The 14,250-nt window shown below is 37.6% G+C and overlaps 3 protein-coding genes across 3 annotated transcripts; 2 read left to right on the top strand and 1 right to left on the bottom strand.

Moving 5' to 3' along the window:
* Nucleotides 1-3,247: 3,247 nt before the first annotated feature.
* LOC137740411 (uncharacterized) lies at nt 3,248-3,871 on the top strand. Its single transcript, XM_068480288.2, has one exon. The coding sequence runs from the start codon at nt 3,354-3,356 to the stop codon at nt 3,669-3,671; it is 318 nt and encodes a 105-aa protein (XP_068336389.2). The 5' UTR covers nt 3,248-3,353; the 3' UTR covers nt 3,672-3,871.
* A 3,662-nt stretch (nt 3,872-7,533) lies between these two features.
* Nucleotides 7,534-8,739, bottom strand: LOC137740820 (uncharacterized). The gene is made up of 2 exons (XM_068480626.2): nt 7,931-8,739; nt 7,534-7,803 (listed from the first exon to the last, which is right to left on the bottom strand). Exon 1 carries the CDS (start codon nt 8,631-8,633, stop codon nt 7,941-7,943), a length of 693 nt encoding a protein of 230 aa, XP_068336727.2. The 5' UTR covers nt 8,634-8,739; the 3' UTR covers nt 7,534-7,803; nt 7,931-7,940.
* A 1,338-nt stretch (nt 8,740-10,077) lies between these two features.
* Nucleotides 10,078-12,772, top strand: MEF22 (mitochondrial editing factor 22). The gene has a single exon (XM_068480712.2). It carries the CDS (start codon nt 10,134-10,136, stop codon nt 12,393-12,395), a length of 2,262 nt encoding a protein of 753 aa, XP_068336813.2. The 5' UTR covers nt 10,078-10,133; the 3' UTR covers nt 12,396-12,772.
* The last annotated feature ends 1,478 nt before the right edge of the window (nt 12,773-14,250 follow it).

The following is a 14,250-nucleotide window of genomic DNA, read 5'->3' as shown; positions in this document are numbered from 1 at the left end:
GTATCATGACTCAAACGTATAAAACTAACATGGAATTGAATAAGACCAAATACAATTGTTCTGAACAGAGATCCACTCTGGATCTCACCGTCCGGAAGACAAGTACCAAACAATTCGGACCGCTCAAATTGAATATGACGATTCACATTAACTTATTCTATTGACCCACCTCACACAAACTAAGGACTCCAATTTCTCTTTCAAACAAATCAAGAGCTCGGATTCCTTAAATCTGAAGCTCCGAATACTAAAGTCTAGAGATGATCCAAATTACAATTGCTCTTGCTCTTTTATATGTGTGCCGGATAAGTGGCATGGTCCCAGTAGTCGGCCTGTTTAATATGAGAGGCTTTGACACAGTCGACTAGTCTGGTTGACCCACATCGTCATGATGGGATTCGAGAAATGTGGCAAAGCCAGTGAGGTATCTTTAGGCAGTTGAGACTCTTAGGATTCGGGGTCAGTCTTGAGTGCGAAGTTCACACTTCACAGTTGGCATCATTTACCATGATGGGATCCCCTTGGTGAATACCAATTCCTTCATAAAGTTAAAATCTAAAGCTTAATTATGAAACACTAATTTATGTTAATTTGTCCTTGTTCTTTAATTAATTACAGTGGTTGATCACAGGGAGCATTGGCCAGTGAGTTCACCTAATTAAACCAAACTCACATGAATCATGAATGTTGAGGAAAATGAAGCATGCGAATGAAAAGAGTCGTTGCGTTCATAACTTAATATAGTTATATTTTTTAGAATTCCACTGTATTTAAGTGTATAATATATACTGAATGAATAGATGAATGTGCGGTAAAAAATGGGTATGCCTTCATAACTTCATATAGCATTTTTGAGAATTTTATATAGTAGTATGTTGGCATGCATTGAATGAATAGAGAGTTAGATGAATGGCCAAAAAAAAATGTACATATCAAGAAATTAAGGTAAGTTTTCTTAGAAGAATTAGGAATTGAAATCATTTTGATTCTTGAGTTTCTTGTGTTTAATATGACATGGGTATGAGTATCATTAAATTTCTCTTACTCGTCTGCGTTACATATATGAAATTAAGGTGTAATATTTCTCTTGAAATTCGCAATCAAATATTTAAAATCAAGAATTTTGTTTGATCGGATTCATTTTCCTTACCCTAATTTTAAGTTCTCCTTTTTCTTTATTTATTCATTTTTGTTAAGTAAATATGCCCTTAATATATAACACTTAATATTATGATCTAGTGGTATTTCTTTTCATTTGGAAGTGAGAGGTCTTAGGTTCGAATCTCATGGATGTTGAATTCGATATCAAATTAGACTGCCCATTATGTAACTTAGCTAGACTTCTCACCACATTAATGTAAAAATATCGATTCGATTCAATGTACTAAAAAAAAACATGTCCTTAATATCCATTCAATGTACTAAAAAAAAACATGTCCTTAATATCCAAACAAGACGGTGGTGTATACTATATCGTAGTGTTTGCCAAGTAAGTTGGTGAAGTGTTCGAGACCAAAGACCCCTGGCCAACTGGAAAATGTTATGTGAGACCAATTTGCGGTTGCTATATTTCCAGCTGGGAGGCCAGCTGTGTGCAATTAATCCAACACTAAAAGGGGAAAATAATATAACTACTCCAAATTATATTCAAATTCAGCATTCCAGGAGAGCTGGCACAAAGCATAGCCATAGAGCATGTTAGCTGTTAGCTTCATACTTTTGTACGAGGTACTATGAACATTTTTTGATAAACTCGCTTCGTATATGTTAGCATTTATCGGCATGTTCGCTCAAAAATTACGATCATCAATCAATATGCTCGCTTGAAAGTTGTTAACATCTATCGACAAACATGCAATATGACTTGAAAAATACCTTGGGCCTACCAAAATTTAATGAAATGCCAATTTGTATGCTTTTGACCAAAAAATTTTGTGCGTTGCACGCTCGATTCTCATTGACCCTTCCAATAATATTTCTCGATTCGGCCAGTATTAAACTTTGGAGCTTTGGACTTAATGAGTTGTGGTTATGGTTAATACTTATGGTATTACAAAAGTAAGAAAAGTAAAATTATACTTTCCTTTTAAATAGTTGAGATGTTGGTGGAGACAATAATCAAACTCAAATATAAGACCTAGGGTTACTTTTTTTACAAGAATTAATAAAAAGAGAAGAGAAAATGAAGCCAAAAGTGTGAAAAAAAAAGCCTAAGGCAACTGAGCACCAATCCAATAAAGAGATTTTCTATAGTACTCTAGATTATAGGATACTCCAAAGTTTTATCGATTTTTAGTCTAAAACACAAAAACTAAGAATTAACGGTTGCAAAATACTATAGTTTTTTTTTTTTATCGATTGAAAGCTACTGTCATAACTTTCAGGAGGCTACACCAAAAATTGCAAGCCTAAATGTCTATCTAAACTTCTGTTTAGTAAGATTTGCATGAATGAGTCTGAGTACAGTTTTCTAAAACCAATTAAAGGAAACTGTAAAAGTAATTGAATACGCATTATAATTTGAATGTATGTATTTGTACACTGCATGAATCATTGTAAATTGTATATCGTATTGAATACATACATATTATAATTTAAGAGAAATCATACACTATATGAATTATGATACATAGTGTATTCGGATTGGATACATGTAACAACCCTCCTACATTTTACTTTCTTTCTTTCCCAAAGCGAATCCTTCCCACGATCCACAGCCACAGCAATTTACTTTCTTTAATTTCTTTGCTTTCCAGCTTTTATCCTCCCAAAGACCAAAGCACTCCTACTACTAGTCTACTACAAATCTCGAGTTCACAGTGTGTACCCAGCTGTAGTTGCATGTCGTTTTGCACTTCACTACTCTCTCTCTCTCTCTCTCTCTCTCTCTCTCTCTCTCTAAAAAAAGCTTTCACCTACCCAAGATTCATATTCCTCTTATTTCACAAAATCAGAAGATTCAGATAGTTGAAATTTGATTAAACAGCTAAAATTATTATAACTTTTAAAATGAGCCACTATTTGTAACATTTTAATTAAATTTTAATGGTTCGAATGTGCTGATTTTATAAATTAGGAGGAAGAGATTTGGAAAGATCCATTTCCAAACTTTTCATGCACACAGAGAACCACTTTATTCCTATTTTATTTCTTCCGCGTATCAAATCTTTCCCAGATCCCTACCCCAAAATAGTTACCTTCGCACATCACACATCGGACCCACTTCCTAACAACAAAGACTACACATTCATTCTCCGCTATATAAACTCCCCAAACCCCAACCAAAGATTCAATCTTTTACCGCCCAACATCATCAAATTCCAAAACCAACAATACCCAAAATTTCAACCCAAATGGCGAAACTTGGTCTGATTTGCCTCCTCCTTACTGGGTTCCTTCTGGTTTCTGCAATGGCTGCCGACAAATCTGATGACTTGGGCAGAGAAACAGAGCACTCTACTTCCATTGCGGCAGAGCCGTCCGATACTGAGAGCATGGAAGAAGGCGAGGTGGCGGAAGCTCCTACTTTTCGGCGTTTGGGGCCTGCTGAAAAGAAAGCTGATAAGTCGGTGGCTGGTGGAGGGATTATCATTGGCGGGCTTGTCACTACCATTTTTGCAGCTGTGTTCTGCTACATCAGGGTCACCAGAAAAAGGGGTGTGATTAATTAAGGTTTCCTGATGGATTAGATGAGATTATATGAGGATTAGTGTAAAGCAGTGAAGAGGTGATTTTGATCCGCACAAATACATGATGATAATCAGAATTAGTGATCTAGTTTAGTTTAAATTTATTTTGTGGGTTTAATTATGAATGTGAATATTATCAAATGTGATTTCTATGAAAATATCGGTATTCTTTAGCTTCTGCATTTGAATTCTCTAATTGTTTTCTTGTCCCTTTTCTCTTTTATTTTCCTTCTCTATTTTTTGTTTCTCTATATTTCTCTCGTCACAGAATCCATTTTATCAAAATATTGCTAAATTTTTATATGAAATCGTAAATAGAGAGGGAAATGTATCTCCAGTTTTTATGAAATGAATTAACTGCCACCGTAATATCTTTAATCTCTAATATAAAAATGTCTTACACGTGCCTTTGTATTTATAATATCACTGTTGCAGTGAACTTGTGCGGTGTAAGTATGAAGGGTGGACTTGTTTTCTTCCCCTCTAAGCAAAGAAAAAAAGATTCCCAGAAATCTGCTCGGAAATCTTCACCCAAAATATAAAGCTATTATTTTAATTTTTAATTCACTTGGTCTGTCCGCAGAAAAAAGGAGCCAAAAGCTGATTGTGTCATGGCTCATGGGGTTCCAAAACAAAGAGCAAAATTATAGTGTCTGCATTGCGTCGCGGACACGAAAAACTCGAGTCCTCCAAGACAGTGGGATATTTGCCAAACCACATGATTTCGCATATAAAATTAAAGAGTCGTCGGGTCGGTGCCTTTGTTATGCTTGGGGTGGTTCAGTATGAGATACCGAATCGAAAATTAGTATCCTGAATCGAAAATCAAAATTTTTCAGGATAGAAATTTGAAGATCAATCTTAAACCAAATTTTTGGAAATCCTAAATTTTGGGAATCCCAAAATATTTTTGAGATTTTGGGACAAATCGGAAATCCCAAATTAAAATATGAAATTATGAATTATTCTTCAAATATATAATTCAAGAACTTGGAATGCCATTTCATTCACACTACCATTTAATCGAACACTAACATGCCTGACTGTTTTTATCAGAGTCAAAATTCAAATTAATTAAACCTTGTTGGCAATTTGTTGAGAGATAAAAGAATCAAACCTTCTGAAATCATCATAGTCATGACAGTAGCGATAATAAGATCCAAATGAATATCAAACAGAACATGAAAAATATGCAAGGTGTAGGGCATTTCAGGTTGCAGAGCATGAATTAGAAACTACTAGCATCAATTATATATATATAATAATTAATAATATATATATTCGGTTCGGTATGGGATTCCGGAAATATCAAAAAGTCAATCCCGAACCCCGTACCAAAATTTCGGGATCGGTTTGGGATAGCATCTCGAAAATTTCGGGAATTTCGGTTTGGGAAATTTTTGGTTTAGGATTAGGAGTTTTTCGGTTCAGTTCGAGATTTTCGGGAAGTTTTTCCACTTTGCCAAAGTTCGAAACTCAAAACTCTGCGTTTTGTGAAGATGACGGTGCTGCATTTAGTTTATGTTCCAGAAAATAAGGGAGAAAATATTAAATTTGTTAAACATTTTTTATGATATTTTATGTGCATGAAGTTGTTCTTCCTGTGGAGGTTGTATCAGAAATGAAGGCGGAACCAGTCAGGTAGATAAATAAATATATGAGAATAATCTATGGAGATTGGAGATGGTAACCTAACGGAGACTGAATCTTTTGAAAAAAGTTGGAAGTCAAAGAAGAAGTAGACAAATACTCCAGGTGTTCACACGTGAAGCAGAAGACCAAAATCTTTGTTTTGGAAGTAGAACTACATATATTCCTCTTTCCTGCTACTTTTTCTCTCAGTCACTGCTTTAATTTCTTTCACTTTATTAGTTTGCTTAACGTAGTCATAGTAGCTTAATCGGATGTTCTTGTGCTAAGCAACATTTTATGATACTTCTTAAAGTATATTATTAAGGAGTTATAGTAATGTGAGTATGATAATGCGAGTTAGAACTGATTGTAGTGTTTGAAATTCGTCTGAAAATATCTTATTAAAGAGTTAAAAAGTTGTTCTAATTAGTTTGAGATTGAAACTTTGGACGAATCATGTTACTTAGTAGTTGGATTGGAGTTTTGTGTTAGATTTCTAAGTTGATTTTAATGGGAAAATGCACGGTTTGGCCCCTCACCGGATTTTGGAGAGATATTTACATGCCTCCTTACGCGTGACGAATTGAATTTGGACCACAATCTAATAGATACAGGTTTGCAATCAAGTCCAAGTCCAGCTAATTTAGTGAAGAAACTAGGGACACAACCTTTGAATATTGGCATTAATATCCACTAATCCTGTATTTGTGGTTGTTAAGAAATAATCATGTGTCTTCAAAATGCTTGGAGGTCTGTCTTTGTCACTAATTTATTGACAATTACAATTATTCATCTCCAATATTTAATTTAAAAGGGGAAACTTTTACCAAATTGAGGTTTAGGTAAGACCAAGCTTGCATAAAGTGTTAGCTCAGAAAAGACCTATAACCAAATAGATTTCAGACATTCTATGATATCCAAGATTTAACGTCAATGGCACTTTAACTCACCGATGATATGTATTTTGTAATTTTTAATAAACTTGAAAAGAAATGCTAAGGAAACTTTCAAAATGAGGTTATTTTTGGACTCTCAGCCACTTTATTTTTTTAACACATTATTTTATAACGTTAGTACGATAATTACGCCACAACATTAAGGTGGCAAGAAGTCCATGAAGAGTCCCACTTTTGAGAGTCCCTTTACATACAATTAAACCTATAAAAGTAACTAGACGTGTCACATTAAAGTGATATAAATGATAACTTCAAAGTTTAGGTTTCAAATAATAACGAATTTATGTTTTTAAGTGGTGAGGCCGAGTAGTACTAATTCATCAATGTGAACTGGTGACAATGTTAATGATGCAGAAGCATACACATGTTGTGAAGCACGTAGGACAATATTTCCGAGAACATGCATTTGGCTTTTCAAATTGAATAATGTTAGGGAGATTAAATTTTTAAATAAAAGTATTTTGTATTCTAGATGAGGATGAAGATTATAATGAACTGAACTGAAAACCGAGTGCAGTTTGAGAGAGTTTTCTCACTCTTGTTCTTGTTCTATTAACTCCGATATTCCATGGAATTAATGAGGTATAGACATCCCGACGATCATTGGCCGTTATAGCTCAGAGAATCAACAATTTTTGTGTGGTAAACTTCTTGGCATTCTTGTGTTGATTCGTTATAGCTCATAGAATCAACAACGTTCGTGTGGTAAACTTCTTGGCATTCTTGGTGAATCAACACGAGGTTTAGGATGTAAAATCTGGTATTGTCCTTGACAATCGACGAATCCGCATGGAAAAGTTACGAAGTTCGTGTGTTTCTGTTTTAACATCCATTCCCGGACTTATTAATCAACCCACTCGCGTTTTGCTCGCTTCCAAATTCCTTGGCTTGTCATTCAAAACTTATGGTGAAAATCATCGGCAGGGAAAGAATCAAAGAAACCAACTCAAGAAGCATTTTGTGAACCATCGACTTCAACTCTAATTTGTGACAAATTGTGAAACTATGTTCGTGTCCAAATTCTCAAAGCCAGTGCTTCAAGACTGACAGAACCTAAGAATCTGTAACTAGGTCGGACTCAAGAAAACCAGATGCCGATATGAACGATAACCTCGGGCATCAATTATCACCAACCCGCCAATGAAGATGTTATCGTCTATGTTCTTGAGTCAATTCACATTCAGGTGTTGACATAGATTCTCAAAGAAGATGTTATCATACATGTTCTCAGGCCAACTCACATTCAGCACACATGCTTGTTTCCAACAAGAAGAACATCCTAAATTGCATATATCATTAAGATCCTTACAATCGAAGAGTGCCTAGCATTTGTGATCTCAAGCAGACAAAGAAAGAGATCAAACGAACACAACTAAAGCAGAGAAACTTGCCCGAAATGACGAGACTTGAGAGGAAAGCAAAGCGTACATCGCAGCGAAACCATTCGCTCTCAATGCCATGCTTCTCCACAAGGGTTATAAACTTAACCTAGATCCGTTCGAGTTCTTACGCGGTTGCTTAATCCGCTTTCAAATCACAAATTCACAGTATAAGTAGCTCACTAATCCTAAAAGAGAAATACCAATTCACACACAAACAAGAAATCGAATTCGAAACATATGACATAAACATGTAAAGCAAAGAGAGAATTACCACAAGGAAATTAAGGTGAATGCTTAACTTTCATAATAATCCTTGTCATTCTCAATCCAGTCAATGTAACATTAAGAGCACCAACAAACCTTGAATTCGTGAACAAATCCACAATCTCCCTAACCTCCTCATCCCCACATTCGTCCACAACCACCACACACACCCCGCCGGCCTTCACCGTCCTCTCCATCTCCGCTGCGAACCGGTTCGGAAACAACGCCTCCGCGAAATGCGCACTGAATCCCAAATTAAACACATTATCGAAGTAAGGCAAGTTATGGGGATCCGCCCGGCTCACCAGCGGAGGCGACTCGAGGAGCTCAATTCCGGTGACGTCGGCGACGCCCAACTGGGTCAGTGCCATGACCTCGTGGCCGGCGCCGGCGGAGACGCAGAGGACCTTGGACTCGTTGTGCAGGAGACCCATTTGATAAAATGCGCGAAAGAAGTTGGAGAAGGAGTGGACCTTGTTCTGCCAGGTCTTGGTGGACCAGAGGCGCTTGTTCTTCTTGTGGAGAGTGAGGACCACGCGCGGCGAGGCGTCGCAGGAGGATTTGGGGAAGCGGAGGTGGGGCTTCGGCGGAGAGTCCGGCGCGACGCAGGTGTCGGGGGTTTTGAGGAGGAGGAAAACGAAGGCGACGGTGCCGATGAGTATGGAGACGTAGGAGAGCCTCTTCAGGAAAATCTCGATGTGCCTCTCCATAACGGAGGAGACCGGAAGAAAGCTTTGTATCGATGGAGGTCTGAGTAGAAAACCGGATCTTCGTTGCTGGAAGTCGCCACACTTGTCGTAATTTCCGACAGTTGAATTTTTAGAAAATACCTCGGTTTTTGATAAAATTGCAATTCTGGCCAGTTCTTTTTGCCTTGATTTTTAATTTAGTCACTGCAATTTTATTTTTTGTTAATGTGGCTGCGGTATTTTGATTCCTTTGGAATTATGCTCAAGGTATTTTCTACTTTACACTGATGTATAGTATAAATTGAATTTTTTTATCGCATATTCAGCCTTCCATTATTTCGATCCATATTGTATTTTAGAACCTAGTGGAATTCTCTCAAGTGGAATTGCTAAATTTTGACTATTTTCACAAACGTGGAGCATTCATGCAATGCTATTGAAGTTCGATAGCTATTTAATCATATAAGTTAATTTACATTTTAAAAAACAAAAATGTTATTTTTATCATCTATTTGTACTCATCGCTCTAATAGAGGGTAAAATTGAAGAAGGCGTGAGTTCTAGGGTTGTGGCGAGAGTGGATTGAGTGTTATACCTAGAGGTGGGTTATGGCTAAGAGCAGTTGGGGTTCGTGAGATGTTGATGCGGTGGGAAGAGACTAAAGTGGTTATACATAGAACAAAGTTTTCTATAACCGTGGCGTCCACTAGCGGAGCCAATGCGGGGGCATTGGGCTCCCTTGACCCCAATAACTTTGTGAACTTTTCCCTTTATATATATATATAATTTTTTTTTTTTACCATTATAATAGCACTGCAGCAGCAGCACTGCAACATCACCAGCAACATAAAGTTGCTATTGCAATCTTGGTTGCGTGGGCCACAATGGCCAACAAATATTGATCCAAGTTAGGTCACCCAACATGGAACATGTGAGCCCAGTGACCCAAGTTGGTGTACTTACTAGTGAAATTAGTATGATTTTACGTGTTGTGCATATTTCAGTTGAAAGAGCTTTTTTGGTGATGAAAATTGTGAAGAATCCACATCGTTATAGGGTGGGTGATCAATGGTTGAATGATAGTTTGGTTGTGTACATTGAGAAAAATGTATTTGACTCTATTGATAATGATGTTGTAATATGACGTTTCCAAAATATGAGAATACGTCGTGGACATTTATAAATGAAAGTATGATAGATTTTTGAAAGCCATTTTTTGACCTCATTGTCTTAAATTCCTGACTTCGCCACTGGTGGAGTTGCACTCGAATGACGTCATGCCATGTGTAAATTTCTCTTCATATAGCAAAATTGGACTAGAACGCTAGATGGAAGTGAACCTGTATCATGTAAGTAATTTTTACTTGTAAAGTTGACAGAAGTTATCAATTGGACTTGATTCACAAACAAGACTAAATACGGTGGCCAAATTGGAAAAAAATAGAACTATAGTGACCAGAATTGCAATGGATCCAACATACAGTGGTCCTAAATTCATAATACCAGTGGAAAAACGCGGCCATGTCGTTTTGCGCCTTTAAGCTTAACATCAGCGTCGTCCCTGAGATGGCTCTCGCGAGGAGAGTCTCTCTCTTTCCACTTCCCGCCAAATTCCTGACGTTGGCTCCCAAAACGGCGACGTCTCATGATTTTGAAACTCCGGCGTCGTTTTCATTCACCTTCCTCCGTCACTACTGTTCGTCTCCTCTCCGTCTAGACCCATACTGCTACGACGACCAACACCTCCGTCACGGCCACGACCCGGACTCCTTCTTCGCGTCTCTGATCGATAGTTCGACCCGAAAGAGCCAGTTGGGTCAAATCCATGCCCAGTTAGTTGTATTAGGTTTGATAGACAGTGGCTTTTTGATCACCAAATTGGTCAATGCAAGCTCGAATCTCGGGTATATTTGGTACGCCCGCCAAGTGTTTGATGAATTTACTGACCCAGATGTGTTTCAGTGGAACGCGATCATTAGGTGTTATTCTAGGCACAATGTGTTTTCTCAGGCTATAGAAATGTATTCTAGGATGCAAGTAATGGGTGTCAGTCCAGATGGGTTTACTTTTCCTCATGTGCTTAAAGCTTGCAGTGGCATGCCGGACCTCGAAATGGGTCGACGGGTTCATGGACAGGTGTTTAGACATGGGTTTGAATCAGATGTGTTTGTGCAGAATGGTCTCGTGGCGTTGTATGCTAAATGTGGTCGAATAGATCGTGCTAGGGCTGTGTTTGATGGTTTAGCTGAGAGGACGGTTGTTTCCTGGACTTCGATGATTTCGGGGCATGCCCAGAATGGCCAGCCTTTGGAAGCTTTGAGAATTTTTGGTCTGATGAGAAAATTGAATGTGAAACCTGATTGGATCGTTCTTGTTAGTGTTCTAAAAGCTTATACTGATGTAGAAGACTTGGGACAGGGGACATCTGTTCATGGTTGTTTGATTAAAATGGGTCTTGAATTTGAACCTGACTTGCTCATTGCACTCACGGCAATGTATGCAAAAAGTGGGCAGGTGATGGCTGCCAGATCGTTTTTTGATCAGATGCAAACGCCGAACGTAATACTGTGGAATGCTATGATATCTGGTTATGCGAAGAATGGTTATGCTAACGAGGCTGTAGAGCTATTCCGGGAGATGATCACAAAAAATTGTAGAACAGATTCAATAACAATGAGGTCTGCTATTTCTGCATGCGCCCAGGTGGGTTCCCTTGACCTAGCAAAATGGATGGACGATTATATCAATAAAAGTGAGTATAGAAATAATGTCTTTGTTAACACAGCCCTAATTGATATGTATGCAAAATGTGGAAGTACCAATTTTGCTCGAATGGTTTTTGATAGAACGCCTAATAAAGATGTTGTAGTGTGGAGTGCAATGATCGTGGGCTACGGATTACATGGTCGAGCACAAGAAGCCATCGATCTTTTCCATTCTATGCAGCAGGCAGGAGTGCCGCCCAATGATGTCACCTTCCTAGGGCTCCTCACTGCATGCAACCATTCAGGCCTTGTTGAGGAAGGATGGGAGCTGTTCCACCGCATGGTAAACTGCGGGATTGAGCCTGGAAACCAACATTATTCTTGTGTGGTTGATCTTCTTGGACGTGCAGGCCGCTTGGATCAAGCTTACGATTTTATCAGAAAGATGCCAATTGAACCTGGTATAAGTGTATGGGGAGCACTTCTGAGTTCATGCAAGATTTATCGTCATGTAACTTTGGGAGAATACGCTGCAGAACAGCTTTTCTCTATAGATCCATATAATACAGGGCATTATGTTCAACTCTCAAATCTTTATGCTTCAGCCCGTTTATGGGATCATGTTGCAAAGGTACGAGTATTGATGAGGGAAAAAGGACTGATCAAGGACCTTGGACATAGTTTGATTGAGGTCAATGGGAAGCTTCAGGCATTTCATGTGGGAGACAAGTCTCATCCAAGGTCTAAGGAAATTTATGAAGAGCTCGAAAGTCTGGAGAGGAGGTTGAAGGAGGCAGGATTCATCCCGCATACAGATTCTGTTCTGCATGATTTGAATCATGAAGAGACAGAAGAGACACTTTGTAATCACAGCGAGAGGCTGGCAATTGCTTATGGCCTCATCAGCACTGCTCCAGGAACTACACTTCGGATAACCAAAAATCTTCGAGCATGTGTGAATTGTCATTCAGCAACCAAGCTAATATCGAAGCTTGTCAACAGGGAGATAGTTGTTAGGGATGCAAAGCGTTTTCATCATTTCAAGGATGGATGTTGTTCCTGTGGAGATTACTGGTGAAGGGGAAGGCCTGCAGTGAATCTCTTTTCGGGTTCAGTTACAGCTTCACACAAGGATAAAAGCTAGTTCACCGTCCATCTAAACCCGAATCCAGTTCTTAGTTGAGGGTGGAAATGGAATGGCAGTCTTCGATCGATTCATTTGTCTACTCAGAGTTTACAAGTATGATCGCCGAAGCAATTTACATGGAATCGATTGGGCATGTGGTAAACTCCCAAAGAAGGGGCTACAGGAAGCAACGCTGGAAGTCGAAGTCTTGAGCTGCAATCTCTCACAATGCATAGAATCTCAACAAAATCTCTCACGATGCTTATCTATTACATTTCAACTAACAAAGAATTTCAATCAAATTTGATTAATTTTGTTTTAAAATATAAGCGATATTCTTATAGGATAGTGTTATCTATACACTTATTTTTATTTAGTACACATCCCTCTGAATTTTCGACCGTCAGATCAAATGAATTGAAGAAGATCAATGACAAAAAATTAATGGTGTGTAGAAAGTAAAAATGAGTTTATGAATAGTACTATCATTCTTATAAGTGCACTAAGACGAAGGGGAGGATTTGAACTCGGAATGTAGTAGGTTAAAAAAAAAAAATTCTAATCATCAGCCACTATGAGAATCCATCACTTGCAATTTGATTACATCATTTAACAATAAAAAAGAAATTAAGATCATTCTAACAAATTTTCTAAGCTTGAAGAAAAAAAAAAAAGAAAAAAAAAGAAAAAAAAAGCCTAAACCTAAAAATGCTTTATAAATTAAGGATAAATTTCACTCAACTACCTTCAAGTTTCTCAAAATTCTAAATTTAATACCCTTATTTTTTTCCTTCTCAACGTCGCCTTCATACTTTAATTTTAAATTTTATGCCATTTTTAGATTTATGTTAGTTTTTCTCTCAAGTACTTTGTTAACTAACGATGTGACATAGTTTTGACTCACCTGTCATGCCATCATTTAACACAACTTGACACGCCCGATCCTGAAATTCCTCGAACATCAGGGTAGGCACGTTCTGGCCGACACCTGAAGGTGACGAAGCCATATTAGGATGCATGAGAACAACGAATATAAATAAAAGTTATGAATTAAAATACAATGAATATGCAACTTAGGAACTTGTCTAATCTAAAATACTAAAAAAAATTAATATAAAATTGAATGAATAAGAGGATGGGTCTTACACCAAGAGGACTCGTAGATGCCGATGTGGAAGTGCTCTGACACCGGGATTGTACGCCTCGATTCTAAATCCTGAGGGGGCGCAAAACAAACATGAGTGGACCAAGTTGATGTATATATATAATACTAAAATAGTTATCAACATACTAACCCCCAAAGTTTTATGAAAACTTAATAGCATAATATGTAATAGGTTTTCCGAAAACCCTAGCATTGCCATATAACCTTCAAAACATATAACATATAAAGTGTGCTAAAAAGTGGTATCATATCGCCCGTAGGCACTATATATCTTGGCCCGAAGCTAGTACATATATCTCCCTCGCCCCGAAGCCATCTACATATATCTCCCTCAGCCCAAAGCCATCTACATATATCTTTGCCTGTAGGCAGAACAATGACCACTAGATATGCACAAAATCATTGAACATAGTCTTTCCAAACATAGGTATATATCTCAAAACATCTTCATAGTAGATAGTCATCTATCATATATACTACAAAGAAGTGTAAAAACATGTTCATAGATAGTATATAGTCATCCATCATCTATACTACAAAGAATATAATTTCAATAAAGTATGGTAATCCAAAATATTTTCAGTAAAACATGATAATCGTAAAGTGTAAAACTAATTTACTCATAAAACGTAACCATTAAAT

This window comes from Pyrus communis, chromosome 9 (assembly GCF_041283825.1).
Source record: "Pyrus communis isolate YQ-2024b chromosome 9, ASM4128382v1, whole genome shotgun sequence".
Classification (NCBI taxonomy): Eukaryota; Viridiplantae; Streptophyta; class Magnoliopsida; order Rosales; family Rosaceae; genus Pyrus; species Pyrus communis.
The sequence above is the reverse complement of the archived record's forward strand: the minus strand, read 5'-3'. Positions and strand labels throughout refer to the sequence as shown.